At 39.9% G+C, this 16588-nt stretch overlaps 1 protein-coding gene across 1 annotated transcript in view; it reads left to right on the top strand.

Moving 5' to 3' along the window:
- The first annotated feature begins 241 nt into the window (after positions 1-241).
- LOC111671953 (spermatogenesis-associated protein 16) overlaps positions 242-16588 on the top strand; it is a 70333-nt gene continuing 53986 nt past the window's right edge. Inside the window, exons 1-3 of the mRNA XM_087180109.1 lie at positions 242-803; positions 2381-2526; positions 13245-13334. Coding sequence (XP_087036235.1) covers positions 285-803; positions 2381-2526; positions 13245-13334 — 755 coding nt within the window. The 5' untranslated portion in view covers positions 242-284. The remainder of the gene's footprint in view (positions 804-2380; positions 2527-13244; positions 13335-16588) is intronic.

Consider the following 16588-nt stretch of genomic DNA (forward strand, 5'->3'; position numbering starts at 1 on the left):
CTATGCAAGATCAGATACTCTGGAGGAAGACAAATGAAATACATGCCAATATGTTAAGTATCAAAACTTTGGGGATTTGCCAGATGTATGAACATCATTTCCTTATTATGTTAGGCTACTACAAAACGTAGCTCAGCCAGCATTACATTTCCTTTAACCATATTATTTGTTGTAGTATATTAATGTAATTTCTAGCAGTCAGAGTTTCATAATGCCACTTGTTTCTTTCCAGATTCTTTCCACGACGAATACACAAGAACAACAGTCTGAAAGAAAAAAGAAAAATGAGATGCAACAAGAGGACAGCGGATCCAGAGACGGATCAGACACCCAAGTCCCACCGAACATCACCCGCCACCACTCCTGCTGAGAGCACAGGACAAGAGGTTAAAAGATTAAAGAGACAGAGTGACATCAGCCAAGAAAAAAAGGATGTAAAGAAAAAGGACATTGAGGATGACAAAGGAGAGAAACAAACTGACTGTGTTCCACAACAGTCGATCTCCTTGAAGAAACTCTGGAATGTGGAGAACAGTTTGGCTTTAGGGAAAGAGATGCTACCTGTTTTCAACAAGTCATCCTCCTCCTCCTCTCTCCAGACCTACCTCCCTTCCCACACTGTGTCTTCTTCCTCCCTGTCAAGGAGTCAGGCCCATAAATCAAGGGAATTAAGCCTTGGACCTAATCTGAGCTTTCTGCCTCCGATTGAGAAAGAGCTGTTTACATTGTTAACAGATGCCAACTTGTACTGCAGGACGAGGAGATACGCAGTAGCTGTGAAATCCCTCTGCACTGCCCTGCAGGTATGGCCTTAAAAGCATAAATACACACATGCACACTCCCCAAAACCTCAGCTAAACTACTATTATTGCTGATTTATTGTTATTTTTTGTTAGGGTTTTTATTCATGCACCTCAAGCTATGGGAAACCAAAGCAACATCACAGTCTGCCGGTTGCTGCTCACTGCTCCCTTCCCCCTTTCACCTGCTGCAGAGAATTGTTGTGCTTATCTGCTTTTTAATGCTCCATATTTGGGAGCTGAATCAGATGAGAGCATTTGCCTGCAAAATATGACTGCATCCAAGAAGATGTGGCTCATGTGCCAGGAGTGGTGACACAAATTCAATACATAACATATAAGCATCTCCAAATACAAAACTTTATTTCCTTGCAACCAGGCCAAAAGTTGGGGTGTGTGTGTGTGTGCGTGTGCGTGTGCGTGTGCGTGTGTGTGTGTGTGAGATGTTAGATCTTTTCAGTGTGCAAGACCTTGACAGCTAGTCTCCAGCTTGTCCAAACTATTAGATACCTCAAGAAATACAATTAGGTAGTGTCAGATTAAATCTGCACTGATAAATATTTTTATATAAACAGTGGCTGAAATGACTGCGTAATGCCGAAAGTCACAAACACTGGTAGATGACTGACTGGTAGTTATCTTCAGTGCTACACGAGTCTTTCAGCTCATTGTTTGGTTTACTCTCACTGCTCTCATTTCCAGCAGCAGCAGACAGCTAAACCTGCTAAACTCTTTGCTAACACATTAGCCATAACAACTTTATATGTGATCATTTGTCATGAGTGTGTGATGTTCTTCTTGCCTCCCATGCTCCCAAAGCATCATTGATAAAATAGGAGCAAGAACACTCCAGACATTCAGAGCGCTCTTGGCTAAAAGTGCCAATCGAATTAGGATTGTCTTTGTGGCCAAAACTGGTACCAGCACCACTTTTGCCCCTCAGTAGCTACTGCTCAGCTAATTGACAATACACACTCTCTTTAAATTCACCATATGCTGACATCAGTGAGACATTCTGATGGTCACGCTTCAACTTTACGGCTTAAAAAGCCGAGGCAAAGGCAGCACAGATGATAGCAGCAGTCTTCATTAAGATGGCTAAAGCAATTATAATGCTGCTTATCTTGTTAAAATCCAGACTTTTGTTCTCATTCAGCACTGTCACTCAAAGCTAAAACCCATTGTTTCTGCTTCTTTAATGAGGTGAAGGAATTGAGGCCAAATGATTATTAGGCCTGATCCCATTTCAGTTATAGCTCTTTGTTTAACATGTTTTTTTTTGTCAGTTTAGTTTGGCGTACTGGTCAGATAAAACATCAAGATAAAACAGCTATTTTTCCCCAAAACTTTTCTCCAACTATTAATTCAGTAGAAACCTTGAATTGTTAAACTGATACAAACACCTACACATGGGTAATCATCTAGGGCAAAAAGAAAATATGGCAATTGATTGATTGATTGCGAAATGTGTTATGGCATCCTGGTAGTAGAGGAATTTCATGACAAAAAAAATGTCCTTTTGTAAAAGTCAGACTCAAGCATATACGAACCCTTGATTCCTGGTCTCTGTCTTGCTCCAGCTTTCCTCTAAAGGCCATGTGCTGAAGGACACGCACTGTGCAGATCCTAATGACATCGAACTCGTCTTCAGCTACATCGAGGCGAGGCTCGTTGTCTGCTATCTGAGGATGAAGAAACCTCAGCTGGCCCTCATACATGCGCACAGGTCAGAGGACTCAACAGACCGCTGAACACACATGCTCATAGCTTAGCAACACATCTAGTTCACTGTAACTCCCTTTGGAAAAAAACGGTACAAAACAAGTACAAAAGACATCACCAGTGTTTATCTGTAAATAACAAGAATTAGTGCAAGATCAGCCATGATCCTAGAGCTGATGTTTTTTCTTAACACATCAAAACACAAACTGTTGGATAAAAAATTAAGAGGCAACTTTGCTTTTTCTTAAATCCTTAACAGTAGTTGGGCAAAAATGGTCAAATTTGACCTTTGCCAGAAGACAGATAGTGCTGTTACCTACAGTGGGGTTTGTAAAATACATCAGCTCTACTCTCTTAGCTTTAGTTCTACCTCATGTCATGCAAGATTGATGGTATTTATGGGAAAGAGCCCCCTGGTCATGACCAAGCAGCAACCTCTGAGGCTGAAGAATAGTCAATACGGGAGTGCAAAAAAACTGCAGTTCCTCGAACGGCCACATAAGGCTGCTTCCAAATGTGAGTCAATCCCCATAGACACCCATATTAAAATACCAGAAATAAACATGTTTACAGCCTGGTATAAAAAATGCTTTGGGTCTCTACAGCTCATGTCCTGGTTCATGAGCCTACTGATCAGCAAGAAAGCTTTTAACATACAGACAGTTGAGGATGGGTAGCTAGGGCCAGATGTTGTTTAATGCACTACAGAATGTATTCATGGTTTTGAAGAATATCAGAGAATGACCTCCTGACTTGCTTCAAAAATTAATGTGCACTGTCACTCATTTAGTTCCTGATATCGATTAAAAAAAAAAAGTGTTGAACATTTAACTGTCCTGCTCCAAAGAAAGCACAATAGAGTAAGTTTAAGAATCTAGCAGGCTCCTTCAATGTCTCTTGTGATTGGTTCAATTGCTCTACATGAAAGCACGTTTTGTCAGCATTTTGATTGCCTGCCAGAAGTGGTAAAAACTGAATTTCTACCCAGTTGTAAGCCACATTTTTAAGATATTTTCTAGAATCTTTACTGGATTAAGGAATTTAGTAGACAGACATCTCAGACAACTCTCGACACCAAATTATTTTCTTTTAAATTTGCAAAAATTGTGCATTTAAAGAAACAACTCAATGAAAATTTGTGAGCATCTACAATGACAAATGTTCAGCTTTGAGGGCAACCATAGCCTGGAATTACTTGAAAAGGAAAATTGGCAATAACAGATTCTTATTTTTTCTTTTGTTGTATTTTGTGTTTTCTTGTATTACAGCTTTAACAAAACTTTTTCATTCATTGATAGAAATGTGTTGTACAGTTAGCAGATGAATTGGACTTAGAGATTTCAGGATTCAATATATATCTTAAACCTGCACTATTTGTTTTTTCTTTTTTTTTTCTTTTTCTCTGGCCACCTGGAGTCTAGAGTGCAGCTTGGATGCAGTTAGTGTAAAATGCCTTGTAAGCAAAGGCTGTTTGTGACTGAAGCCAACCCAAACATCATTTTGAACTTTAAACAGCAGGATTTATCTTCAACCAATAACTTTCAATGACTTGCACAGCCTTGGAAATTAATTCTCTGTAATGTAAATTAATAAGTGATGAATATTAAATATGTGTAGTATTGAATTATTAATTATGGACGAAACAATTTGAGTGAGACATTATCTTGGCTACACCATCTTCTCTGATAGCTTGTATCACATCATGTTGCAATCTTTTTGACTTTCAGACACCAATATTAATATTGATCCATCTATTAAATTAAATGAGGCAGTTATGCACTAATATGAACACAGCCTACATGAAAGGTTTATGCTAGTCTTGTCCACTGTAACAACTTATCTATCATGAAGTGAATACTATGCTTTTTGTAATTCTTCAAATGAATTTCATTCATATATAAAGTACAGACGCACGGACGCACACACACACACACACACACACACACACACACACACACACACACACACACACAGAAGTGCTGCAGCATGTGTGTAAACACTGACTTTTATCTGAGTTTTATCTACATACATTGAGTTTGCCTTGGATATGGACATGAACACACACACTGCCTCTCCTGATGAATTATTTTCATAATATAATTATAGCCTACATTGGGTTTCCATTATGACCATATAAGACGTGTGGCCTCCACTGTCTCCACATGCAGCTGCTAAAATGCTAAAACTATAGTAAAAGGTGTCAATTTTATGTAATGTTGCTGGTATGATGTCAATACCACCATCAACAGATGTTTTCGCTGTCTATTTTTGCTTGGAACTGTGCGTGTTACAAATAGGTGTGACGGAGAATCTCTAAATCACTTGAAGCAGCCGGTGCAAGGTGCGAGACGTGAATCTCACATAGGAGATGGCACCGTGCAGTGTTCAGGTGAAAGTGACCTTCCAGAATTTCCTGCACTGAAGAAACCACATTTTTCAGCTAGAAAGGCCTCCAACAAAGAAAAAGAGAAGACCAGAGCACAGGCTGACTGGTCATGGTTGCTACCAGCTAAAATCCTGGACATTTGGTGGACCGTCAAAACATCCATAAAGTTTTTACCAGCTCCATCAGTGTCTTTACTGGCCAGTACATGGAGCCAGTACTGGTGTGGCTTTTCTGAGATGGAAAGTCCTACATGTTGCTAAAGGGCTCCATCTTGGGATTTGCGACTGGAGATGTGGCCGACGAATCATTTGCTTTGGTGTGAGATGCTGGTGGTCTAGTGCGACATCTAGTGGCAGTGACAATCAGTTACAGAACCGTTACGTTTTTTTTAAACCAACTTTACCTGGCTAACTGTGAAGCTAATGCTGCAAATTTGTTCTTAATACTTAATTAGGTGTATAAAATACCGTTATTTTTATATTTGGCTGCTATTTGGCTGTTGGTGAAATAACATTCAGTTCTAGTCTGTTTTCACATACCGTACATTAGCGCATGAAGTCTTAATCTGTTCATTTGATGGAGTCTGAAAAGCTCAAATGCTGTAAAACATAAAGCTAATATTCTGATAGTTACTGCGAAGTCAATAAATAGATGCCATAGTTGTGGCAGAGTTCAACTTCTTACCTTTCATAAATGCATTGAAAACACTCCAACCGTACGACATTGCTTGCACATTTACACAGCCAGCAGACACACAGAATCACTAGCGTTCACTTGGAGTTGATTCTTTACCTGCTAAATGTGCCTCTACATTCACCGACTGGTCGCTAACTTGTTGTGTCTGCTGTTGGGTGCTGGGCAGGTAGTGTGCAGTGGGTTTAACAAAGCTTTTTTAACTATAAGTTTGACTTTATTTTTACCATAGCTGTGCGTCCTTTAGACCATGAATGTACTGAATGTAGCGTTATAGCTTCCACAGCATATCATACACCGGACGCATTTGTTGATGCTCTGCTAGTTGGATTTCCCTTCTAAAGAGACAACAGAGCAGTTTGTTGTGAGATTTATTCTCATCTTTCTGTTGTCTAGTGTAGTTGTCTTTCAAGTGGATTTCAAGTTTTTCTTGACAGATGAGACAACTCTGTGGCTCTGATGCCAGCTGGTTGTGTTTGTGTGGGCTGAAGCACAGAAGCAATGTTCACTGAGTGCAGCAGAGCTTTGTATGTATTCAAAAGAATTTTGTCTTCCCTGTTTGTATGGAGGTATAATTGGAATGCTCTAAATTTGGATATTCAGGAAAATATGAACATTTGCTCTCCATGCATACTTTGCAGTATGGATTTAAAAATCATGGTATTGTTTTATAGGCTTTGAACTGTACATTTTCCCTGCAAAGAGGTTATTACTGTGGTGTTGCTGTAAAGCAATACAAAACAAAATCACAAATAAGAAAACAAGCGAGAAACCAACTGCTCCGACTCAGAAAGTAGGACTCAAATACAATATCAGGAGGCAGAATAAATGAGGTACAAACTACTGAACAGATAATCAGGCAGCGAGTGAGACTGAACTGTCGTCCATGTATACTAGGACTAATTGCTAATAAGTGCAGGCACGGGATTGGGTCAATTTTAAGTTTTACTGGACAGTTTGAGGAAAGGAAATACCACATATAGGAAATGTTATATCCAACCAGTGACACATTTATGAATGCAATCATTGAGCATTCATTTTGCTTATTAATAACGATCTATTCTTATACCTGTGCAAGACAACTAGTATGGATTAGGTATTTTTATGGTTAGGTGACTAAAGCTATTTTGTTAAGACAAGAGAAAGGTTATGGTGTAAAAGCCAATAATGGTCAGATGTCAGATCATATATGGCAATTTTAAAACTACTCTGGTACAGTAGGGGATGCTTTTCTTCCATGCTGGTGGGGAAGTGTACTTTAAACTGGTAAAGAAACACTGTTTTCAGAGAACTCATATCGCTGTCACTCCTGGGTGCAGCAGTCAAAACTGAGACCAGGGGCTGACCTTGGCGTGACTGGTCTGGCAAATCTGTCCATTGAGGCAATAAGCCTTCGAGGTGATTTCACCCATAGTTGGGGCAGTGGTTGACATGGCGACAGTGCATAGCCATATGCCTGTGGGAGTGCACAACACACAACACATCTCTATGGCCCACTGTTGCTCTGAGATTGCCCGCAGTTTAGCCTAGGGTCAAATGATCGCGAACAGAGTTACCGCCAATGGTGAAATATTCCCACAGCAAAGAGGCCAGTGTCTGCCAGGACAACAGGCTGCATTCTGGGACGAGGCTGCTCGACATGATCAGGAAAAGCCATCCCTCTGGACTCTCCAACCCAGATGAAGGGACACTGTCATCGGCTGAGCCACTTATTGATCACCCATAACCGAAACTCCATTATTTAAAGCAGTAGCTTAAGCTACATGTTAACTTGCTCCTGCTTTGGTAGCCTCCTGGTCTGGCAGCTGATTCTACCAAACTATTTCGAATGTTTTGCTGGTGGGATTAAAGCTGTGCCACATGAAACAAATTGACTAGAAATAAATTACATTAATCCTCATTACACAACCTGGAAGGATGTTTAATATATTAAAGATCTAATCACCTGCACATTAACCATGATGTTATCAGGAGGACACTCTAGCATCTCTCGGCTCCATCTGCATTTATTGATTTTGATTTTCACAGGAAGCCTCATTGATTTTGGCTTTTACACATGCACTGTATGTACACAGATTAGAAGGAAGCAGCCCAAGCAGAGATTTGTATAGAAAAGCCAACCACTGTGAAAGTCTGCGAACATCCAGGGATGATCACTTAGCAGCAGCATACAGAGAGCGGTGGTGTTCAAGATCTCCACATCTAGTAATAAACCATAATGGTATAGAGTTTCTCCTTTCATTTATTCAGTTTCTTAATCTTTTAATTTGCCACCTGTCTGTACATCTACAATACACAAAAAAAGCAATGTCAGAAAACTGGGATTGTGACTGAAAGGTTTATTTTCACTGCTCCTGCTTGGGAACCTTAGAGAGAGGAAAACCAATGATCAACCCAACCTGAGCTCAACAGCTACTGTTGAAGTCATTGAAACCAGTGCCGGTGCAGCTCAGTGGTTGTCTTGGGCAGCTCCCAGTCTGAAAGTGAGGCAGGGTTTAGCTGAAAAAAACAAAACAAAGAACAGTGTAAGAGTCTCTTGTGTCTGGTTAGTTCAGATTGTTTTCTTGACCTTGTCCAGCAGATAGAGCACTCCATCAGCAGCAGCATGCAGCACACACAGGACAAGAGTTCTCCTCAGCTCTCTTTCCTGTTAACTCCTCTGTTTCCTTCGTTTCTCTATCGCTCCCTCTTCATTATCTTTTCCCTGTCCCTGTTTTTTTTCTTTTTTTTTTTATCACATCTTCCTTCTCTCCCTCATGTTCTTTCTTTACAACATTCTTATATTTTCTTTCTTCCTCCTTTTTTAATTTTTTTCTCCTATTCCTCTACACATTCTCTTGTCTTCATTTGGTCTCTTTTCCCCTTCTACTCGTCCTCTTACCACCTCATTCCTCTCTTGTTACCTCTGTCATCATCCTCTCTAAGCTTTCCCATCCTCCACATCACTCTTTTCTCCTTCTCTCCTTTCCCGTGTGAGTGTGTGTGTGTGTGTGTGTGTGTGTGTGTGTGTGTTCTACAATTGGACAGTTACAGAAATGGAACAAAATATGGCAAAGTGCAGCCTTTAAGGTTTTTTGAAACAGCTCTTAAGTATGAGATGACAAACTGACACTTCCATCTTTTTTCCCACTCATTCTTGGTCCAGCACAAGCTACAGCAAGAGATGTACTGGACAGTAAATGCCACGTTACTATTTCCACAATAGTTTACTCTGGCAGCCCTAAGTCGTTCTATTTATCTTTATTGTGATCTGTTATTATTTTTAAAGCTGCTTTCGTCTCATCAGGCATTTAGATCTACCTTAATTTTCAAAAACTTTTATGATGGCTGTTGTATAGACTGGAAGTGTCATGAATACACAGGATACTGGACTCATACACTCAAGTAAACTTTGTGTATTTTGAGAAAAAAGATCGAACTTAAATAGTGAAGGATTGGTTGTTAGGTATGCACATTCACTTCACAGTACAATATTCAGCTCTCTGAAGATTGGTATATTAAATGTGCGACTGCTCTCCTCCACTAATAGAGCACAGTCAGTCTAGAACCGCAGCCACATTCACTCAAAAATATTGGTGAATATTAGAGAAAAGCTGATGTCTACCCAGAAAATTGCTTCATATGTTAAGAAAAAAAAAAAACTCAATAACGGGATCTTAAAAGTTGCTAATTATAGCAAGAGAGTTGCCTAGTTGGCAACACTGGTAAAGCTGTGGGTCGGAAAAACCAAAACAATTAGCTAAAACTTGAGAGCCACAGACAGAGAACGGAAGTCCAAGTATTGTGAGACAGATAAATACATTCAGTTCAAGGGGCAAAAACGGGCAGTAACAGCCTAATAACTGCGCCAGATTGTGTGTTTACCCATATGCAATGGCACACACCACTGGGCAGTCAATGGTGATCATGATGTGGGTTGTGTGTATTCCGCCAACGCTCCCCTGACAATGTTGAACATTAGGTTAAATGGCACATGTGGGTAAGGTCATGAGGCATAGATGCAAAACTGATGGCAGTGAAATCAGGAATATTTTCAAATATTATGGTGACATTAGGAATTCTATACAAGAATCCAAGTAAAATCAGCTTGCTGTTAAAAACTAAACCTCAACAGATGTGTTTTTTAAGCTGAAAGAAGTATGCAGATCATTTACCGATCAGCAGTAGCCGGCTGGCACAGTCCGCCACAGCTCTTTATTTTTAATTAGCTCCACCATTTCATTGTTGTTATCACCAACTTTGTACACACCACAGCAGGTCTTTCTGGCAGCCATGAAACTAGAGGCCATTGTTGGTTTGATTCTTTTCTTGGGAGTTGTTTAATAATGCATTGTATTAGAACGTGCAGTATTACGGTATCTGTGAAACTTTGATCAAGCTACATTTTGAAATTGCCACACAGTTCAAATCAATGTTTTCATCAGATTACAGAATTGTATTAGATCTGACAGATGAAAATGTCTCAGGAATACATAAGTAATGTATTATATAAAGCTAACTGAGAGATCCCAAGATTTCATTCAGAGCAATCAGCGCTGACAACTATACTTTGTTCTTGCGTTCCTTCACTCATGTAGCATTCTCCTCAGACTGGGACAGTTGGTATTCATTAATTTCTCTTCTCATAGGAGAAACACAGTGGAAAGAAAGATATTAGCAGTGGCAACAGAGCACTGTCCATGTTTGAAGTGTAGTTGTTAGGGATGACAACGTTGTGATGCAGCTGCTTTGTTCTGGGTTGTTTCCATGCTTTGCGGTTTCCTCAGCCTGGTTTCATCTGTCTGTCTGATGTCTGCAGGTTGTTGTGCGTGCCGCCGCGCTTTCATTGTTGTAGCTGTTATTTTGCGAGCCTGTATTCTTCTCTTCCTTTTTTGTTTTCCTTGTCTCATCTCCTGCTCATTCTGTCAAAAGTTGGCATTGTGCGACAATACTCAAGTTTGTTGTCTTTGGAAATGGTTATTTCAGGAGCTTTCCTGCTGTCTGCAAAAAGACAAAACTTTCTCGTGGGTGTGTTTTGCCTCCTCACAAAATAGCTGATAAATGTTCTTTTGCTTTATCACCCACTGAAGAAACATGCTGTAGTTTGTAGTATCCATAAAAAATACAGCAGGTTGTGTTTATGATATAATGTAGAGGATATTGCAGTATCTTTACACTCTGTTGTACATTGTGTATATAGACTATATATTTTGGAGGAGCCAAAACACATCCAAGCAAGATTTCAGTAACATATCCAACTCATAATGAATGTTCCTCTACCTGCTGTGTTTTTGCTAGAGAGGACACTGCAAAATACAGTACACTGAACAGTATGCCATGAAAAAGTGGTGCTATCAGATATGTTGTTACAATTAAAATGGCTTATACATTTAGTTAATGTTAATGAAATTTTAACGGGCAAGTTACATTAAAATTCACTCCCCATTCAGTTGTCATCAAGGAGGAAATTAGCTATAGAGACCAAAACAGTTTTTTTGTGCCAGGCTGTAAAGAAGTTTATTTCTGTTGTAAATGTGAACATTTTAACATGGGACTCTATGGGGAATGACTGGCTTTTGGAGGCAGCCTCAAACGGCCATTCGAAGAACTTCCCTATTGGCTTCTGTGAGGATCGGCCGAGCAGCCAGACACGTGAAAGAGGATTCGCAGGCAAAGTTCAGCAGTCCAAGTGAATTTTATTTATAGTAGTGGAGTCACGTGCAGATATTTACAGCAAAAAGAAAGAGAATGGCTGGCCAAACATGAAGAAAAAACAAACAAACAAGAATTAAGAAAAATGAATTTACTAAGGAGTTAAAAACTTGAAACTGCACTTTTGGATATGCCCCTAAATATGGCCCCAAGGCAGGAGCTGCAGTCTGTAGCTGTGTGTGGCTCTCTCAGTTTGAACAAATGCCCCAAGCCACCTCAGCCTTCTGTCTTTTATACAGGTGAGCTCAAAAAATCCATCAAGACAAAAATCAATTATCTTATTCAAATAGTTCACATGGACAGCAATATTCAAATAGTTCACATGGACAGCAATATTCAAATACGACACATTGTCAATGATGGATGCATTTAAGTCCATTAAAAATATGTTTTCTTTAAAAAAAAGAAAAAAAGAAAAAAAGGTTTTAAAAGCCAAAACCCTTGACTGACACAAAACACCCCTCCCATTCTCCCACACTTGGTCTCCTCCTCTGGGAACCCCTCTACTTAACCATATGGGCCGCTCCAGCTCAGGTTTGGAAGTTCCTGGTCAATGGCAGAGGAGGAGACAAGTGCAACAGAGAGGACAGGTGAAACACAATTTCAAGTCAATGTATTAATGTTTTTCACAGAAACTGCAGAATGTATCAAGTATGTGTAGTGCAAGTCAACATTAGCAAGTACTGTTCTACAATATCAGATAAAATATCCAACCAAACAGCTAGATGGAGGAGAGAGGCCTGATCTGTGTGTGAACATGTGCAACATGTGAACACAGGATTTCCCCATGATAGCTTCATTCTTCAGCCTCAGGGGTTAATGCTTAGGCTGAGCTCAACATAAACACAAAGGTACACTAACTGTACACACGTCTGCTGCAACCATCACTAGTTAGCTTGCAGCTAACGCCTGTGCAGTCGGTACACTGGGGCAAATGAACTCCAGAGGTCCAGTGGTCAAATCACACAAATGAGGTGGAAAATTTGCTTTGTTGGTCACAACACACTTTTATGTTTGTTTAATTATTTATTCATTGCTGTTTAATTGCATAACAATAACCATGTGTTTTATGGAAAGAAATTGTCATATATTGTAGTTATGAACACATGTTGTATTTGACCAAACATATGAAGCTGGATCACCAGTTACCCAACTGATTTAGGTCATTTGATTCCAATAAATAAAAATCTATTTGGGAATATGCAGTGATCCTGCATTACTTCTTGTCTCATAGAGTGACTCTGTGCCAAATTTACAAAGTGCATATTCCTTATAAATTTGTGTGTAACCACAGACAACGGGTCAATAGGGACCCTTTGCTCACTTTTGCCTTGAGGCCCACTTGTGGATTAATCTAGCAATTCCAGACTGAAATAGCCAATTAAAAACTGTGCAGCAGTCCCACAGTGGTCCTTTAATCAATGGATATATAATGATATATATATAAAATTTACAGCCACACACAAAGAACATTCAGAGCTGTACAAGGCTGTTCATAAAGGTTTGTCATTTGCATTTTTTTCTTTGTTATTGCCTTGAGGTTTTGCTCATTGTTTTTCATTATTGTGCATATGAGCATATCTGATCATGACAGTATGTTGATGCATAATGTACTACACTCAGGAACAGTCAACAACACTATTTTAACCAATATTTAACTTACAAAACATAACTTTACCCTTAAGGTGGCACACCACATTAAGGTTTTATTATTTTGTGCTGCACACATAATCCCCCAAATTATTGTTGGTATATTAAATCAAGCAGGTTTTTTCAAACAATTCACCTATGTGTAAAAAGCCCTTATTCTTCTGAAAATTAGCTTGTACTTCCATGGATTTAATTTCCCGATCGGCTCAGGTTAAGGGTTCAGTGCAGATCAATACGCATGCGTATTGTAAAAGTTTACAAAAAATGAAGTGTTTGTGTGTGTGTATGTGTTTTTGTATCAGGAGTATCCAGTTGAATCCCAGTCACTTCCAGAACCACATGCGGCAGGCTGTAGTCTACAGAAGGCTGGGTAAACCCTGCCAGGCAGCCAAGTAAGACGTGTGTGTGTGCGTGCGTGCGTTTGTGTGTGTTTCTCCACTGTAACTGATTGGCACACTAATACGTATATCATCCATTGTGAACATGTGTTGCTGTACATTTATGTAACAAAGTTTAGTCCTGATGCATGTCGTCTGTTTCCACTCTGGACTGATCACCAAGAAATTAGAGATAAAAATTGAAAGAACTGTTAGTGTGTGTTTTTCTAGTGTATGTTTAGGTGCACTACTGGAAGAGGTCAGTTCTTTGACTTCCTTTTCTCCACTTCATTTCCCTCTCCAATCCCATCCTTCTGTCCGTTCATGTCAGGTCAGACAGTGCTGACAGAGCTTGGCCTGTCTGTCAGTCCATCTGTCCAAACCTCTCTGTCAGCACCCTCCTCCCCACCCCCACACCCACTATCTGTCCCTCAGCTCTCATTCATCCTTGATTAGCTTTACTCAGGCATGAGTCCTGTCACATGTTGAGAGAGCAGACAGTGAGATGAAGAAACAAACTCGACCTGAACCTACAAAGATACCCACAAGGTTTTGGCAGCCTATCACCATACCTGTTAAGAAATTATGTTAGCAACAAAATTATTTGTATGTCTAGAAGATTATTGCCTACACAATGATACTTTCACTTTTTGAAATCCCAGAGGAAGTAAATGTCACTAATACTACTACTAATAACTGAACCACAACTACAACTGAATAATGAAACAGTCAGTTCAATTGTTTAAATGTATTTTTTTTTTATGGCTGGATATAACCAATAGTGAGCACCAAGCAAAAGTGAGACATGGGTCATCCCATTTGTTACCACTTTATTTGCATTGTGTTCATATGCTGTTGCCTTTTAAGTTCAAATCAGGTAAGTAATACACAGCAGACTACAGTGCACATGCAAGCTTCAATGGATTTTGATCAGAGAACCAAAAACTAGACTTTTGTCCCACGGTTGCGTTGTGGGGAGACCACAGTGTTGTACACATAATGGCATTGCTTTTTGTTGGCACATGATGCTGGTCTATGACAAACAGAAGCAGAATTAAGAAATGACCTAGACTCAATAAAAAGTATATTTAAATCTACATTTGAAAAACACTTACAGGGTAAAAAGTTTGCGTACCATCAAACCACCAACCACTGGAGGCGACAGTCGGGAAGACTCGGAGTGTCTGAAATACCATTCAAAGCAGTTTCACGTTTAAAAATAAGTGTTTCCTTGGCGCTCTTTGGCGAACACAGGACGTATTGGAGGAGCTGCAAGCTCAAGCTTCCTTACATTTTCTTCAAGTGTTCCATTGAACGCTTGAAACCCTTTCAGTGCTTCAACTGCATCTTATCCAGGTGGACAGCAGTTACCAGCCAAAGTCTAATTTTTGATAAAGGACTAATTGGCCCAATATACTCATAATCAAACTAATTAGGTGCGAGTGAACAACTTATAATAAGAGTCTGATCTGACCCCAACATGCCACTTTATTAGAAGTGGTTAAAGATGCACTAAAATTAGACGAGGCAGGAAGCTGTAGCATTCCTAATTGGTTATGTGCCCTTCTAATTGCTCGCAGTCTCATTTTATGTTCCTGTCAGACAGTTGACTTACTTCCTGCTTGTGTGTCACTGTCCTCCTTTGTGTTTGCAAACCGATAATGAGGAATCTCTCCAATGCGCTGTATGACTCACCGCGAGACAGAAAGGGGGAGTATGTGATCAGAGTGGCAGGAGAACAGGAGAGCAGGTTTGTCTCGTTAACCCTGATGTCTTTCTCACCTCCTTCTCCTTTTTTTTTTGGCCTTTCTTGTCTTCTTCCGTCTCTTTCCCGTTCTGTATCCACATCCCTGTTTTCATTTCTCTCTATCGTCATAATGGGACAGGTTCATCCAGTCTTCCATCAACTTCTTTTCCCTCTACTTCAGGTCTCCCTCTCTTGTCATCTCACAGCTTTTGTTGTTATTGCCCTGCTGTCAACTTTCTCCTTTCTTTACCCTGGCCTCATGTCTTCCATTCACCCAATGGTTAACATGTATGTTTGAGTTTGTATATATGAAAAAAAAAAAAAAAGATGGCGGTAACACACTAGAAAACCCTTTTAATTTTTTGTATTGTTTGTGTTCGTGTGAGCATGCAGAGTGCTGACACTACTAAAATGACAATGAATGCAGATTGGCTGCCCCCAGTGCCTGCCATTCCCCCCACCTGTCTGCCTGCATGGAGTATGTTTTAGTGGCCGTCTCTGACTGATATCATAAACAACAGTCTCCACCGAACCTGTCGGTCCGGCCTCTCCTAAAGATACAGGCTATGTTGTTGACACCCCCCTTAGACTGAAGTCACTCTTCTACGGTGGCATAAATCTGTATGAGATTAGTTTGTCAGCTGCTAACATCGTTCCTTCAGCCAGTCCACATTTATACTGCAGCTTATTTGTATATAGAGTATGGTCTACTTTACTACACGGTCTGAACTTATGTTATATTATGTAGCATTAGAAGAGGTTTTGCACACCAATCAGACTGAGGCCTCAGTAAGCTGTAAATTGTTCTTCAAATTATTAGTGGTTGGTTCCTGAAAAACGAGGTGTGGTTTGATAAAATTATCTCATTTTGATAATTCATGTGACATGATAATTTATGTCACATTGAGATGATCCTTTTTGTAGAGCTTGATCTTAATGGAATGGTTTGACATTTCCTCTGTTCTTGACAAATTTCTGATGAAACGATCGATACCCTTTGTTTGTTTTAGCTTAGCATAAAGATTGACAGCAGGGGCAAACAGCTAGCTTGTTTTACCTTGTCTGTGCAATATCCACAGCATCTCAGCTGGACTGTGTTTTGTAGTAGCGTACAGGCACCACAAGTTGGTAGAAGCTACATATGAAGTGCAGTATGGAAACCTTGCAAGTCAGTGAGTTTTCCTCAACACATTTCAACAAATGTTTAACAATAAAAGCCTTGTTAAGAAACAAAGGACAACTCTGACAATTCCATTTGTTTTTGTTGGCTCTCTAACATGACATACACTTTAGCGATGGTTGGCTCTTCAAGCGCTTAAAAAACATATATGAATTTCAGCTGGATTATGCAAACTACCAATATTCCGTTTCCTTAATTGGAGAAAAAAGAGTGGCAGAGCGTCGTTCCGTTACGCTCCGACAGCACTACACCTGTGCTTATCGTGTTGAAGGAGCAGCAAACAAACATGTATAAAAAGGGCACTGCTGACATCACTTTTCAGGCTAGATAGCTAATTAGCTG

Source organism: Seriola lalandi, unplaced genomic scaffold, assembly GCF_002814215.2.
Source record: "Seriola lalandi dorsalis isolate HSWRI2012SDOR001 ecotype SW California unplaced genomic scaffold, Sedor1 jcf7180002054890, whole genome shotgun sequence".
Taxonomy (NCBI): domain Eukaryota; kingdom Metazoa; phylum Chordata; class Actinopteri; order Carangiformes; family Carangidae; genus Seriola; species Seriola lalandi.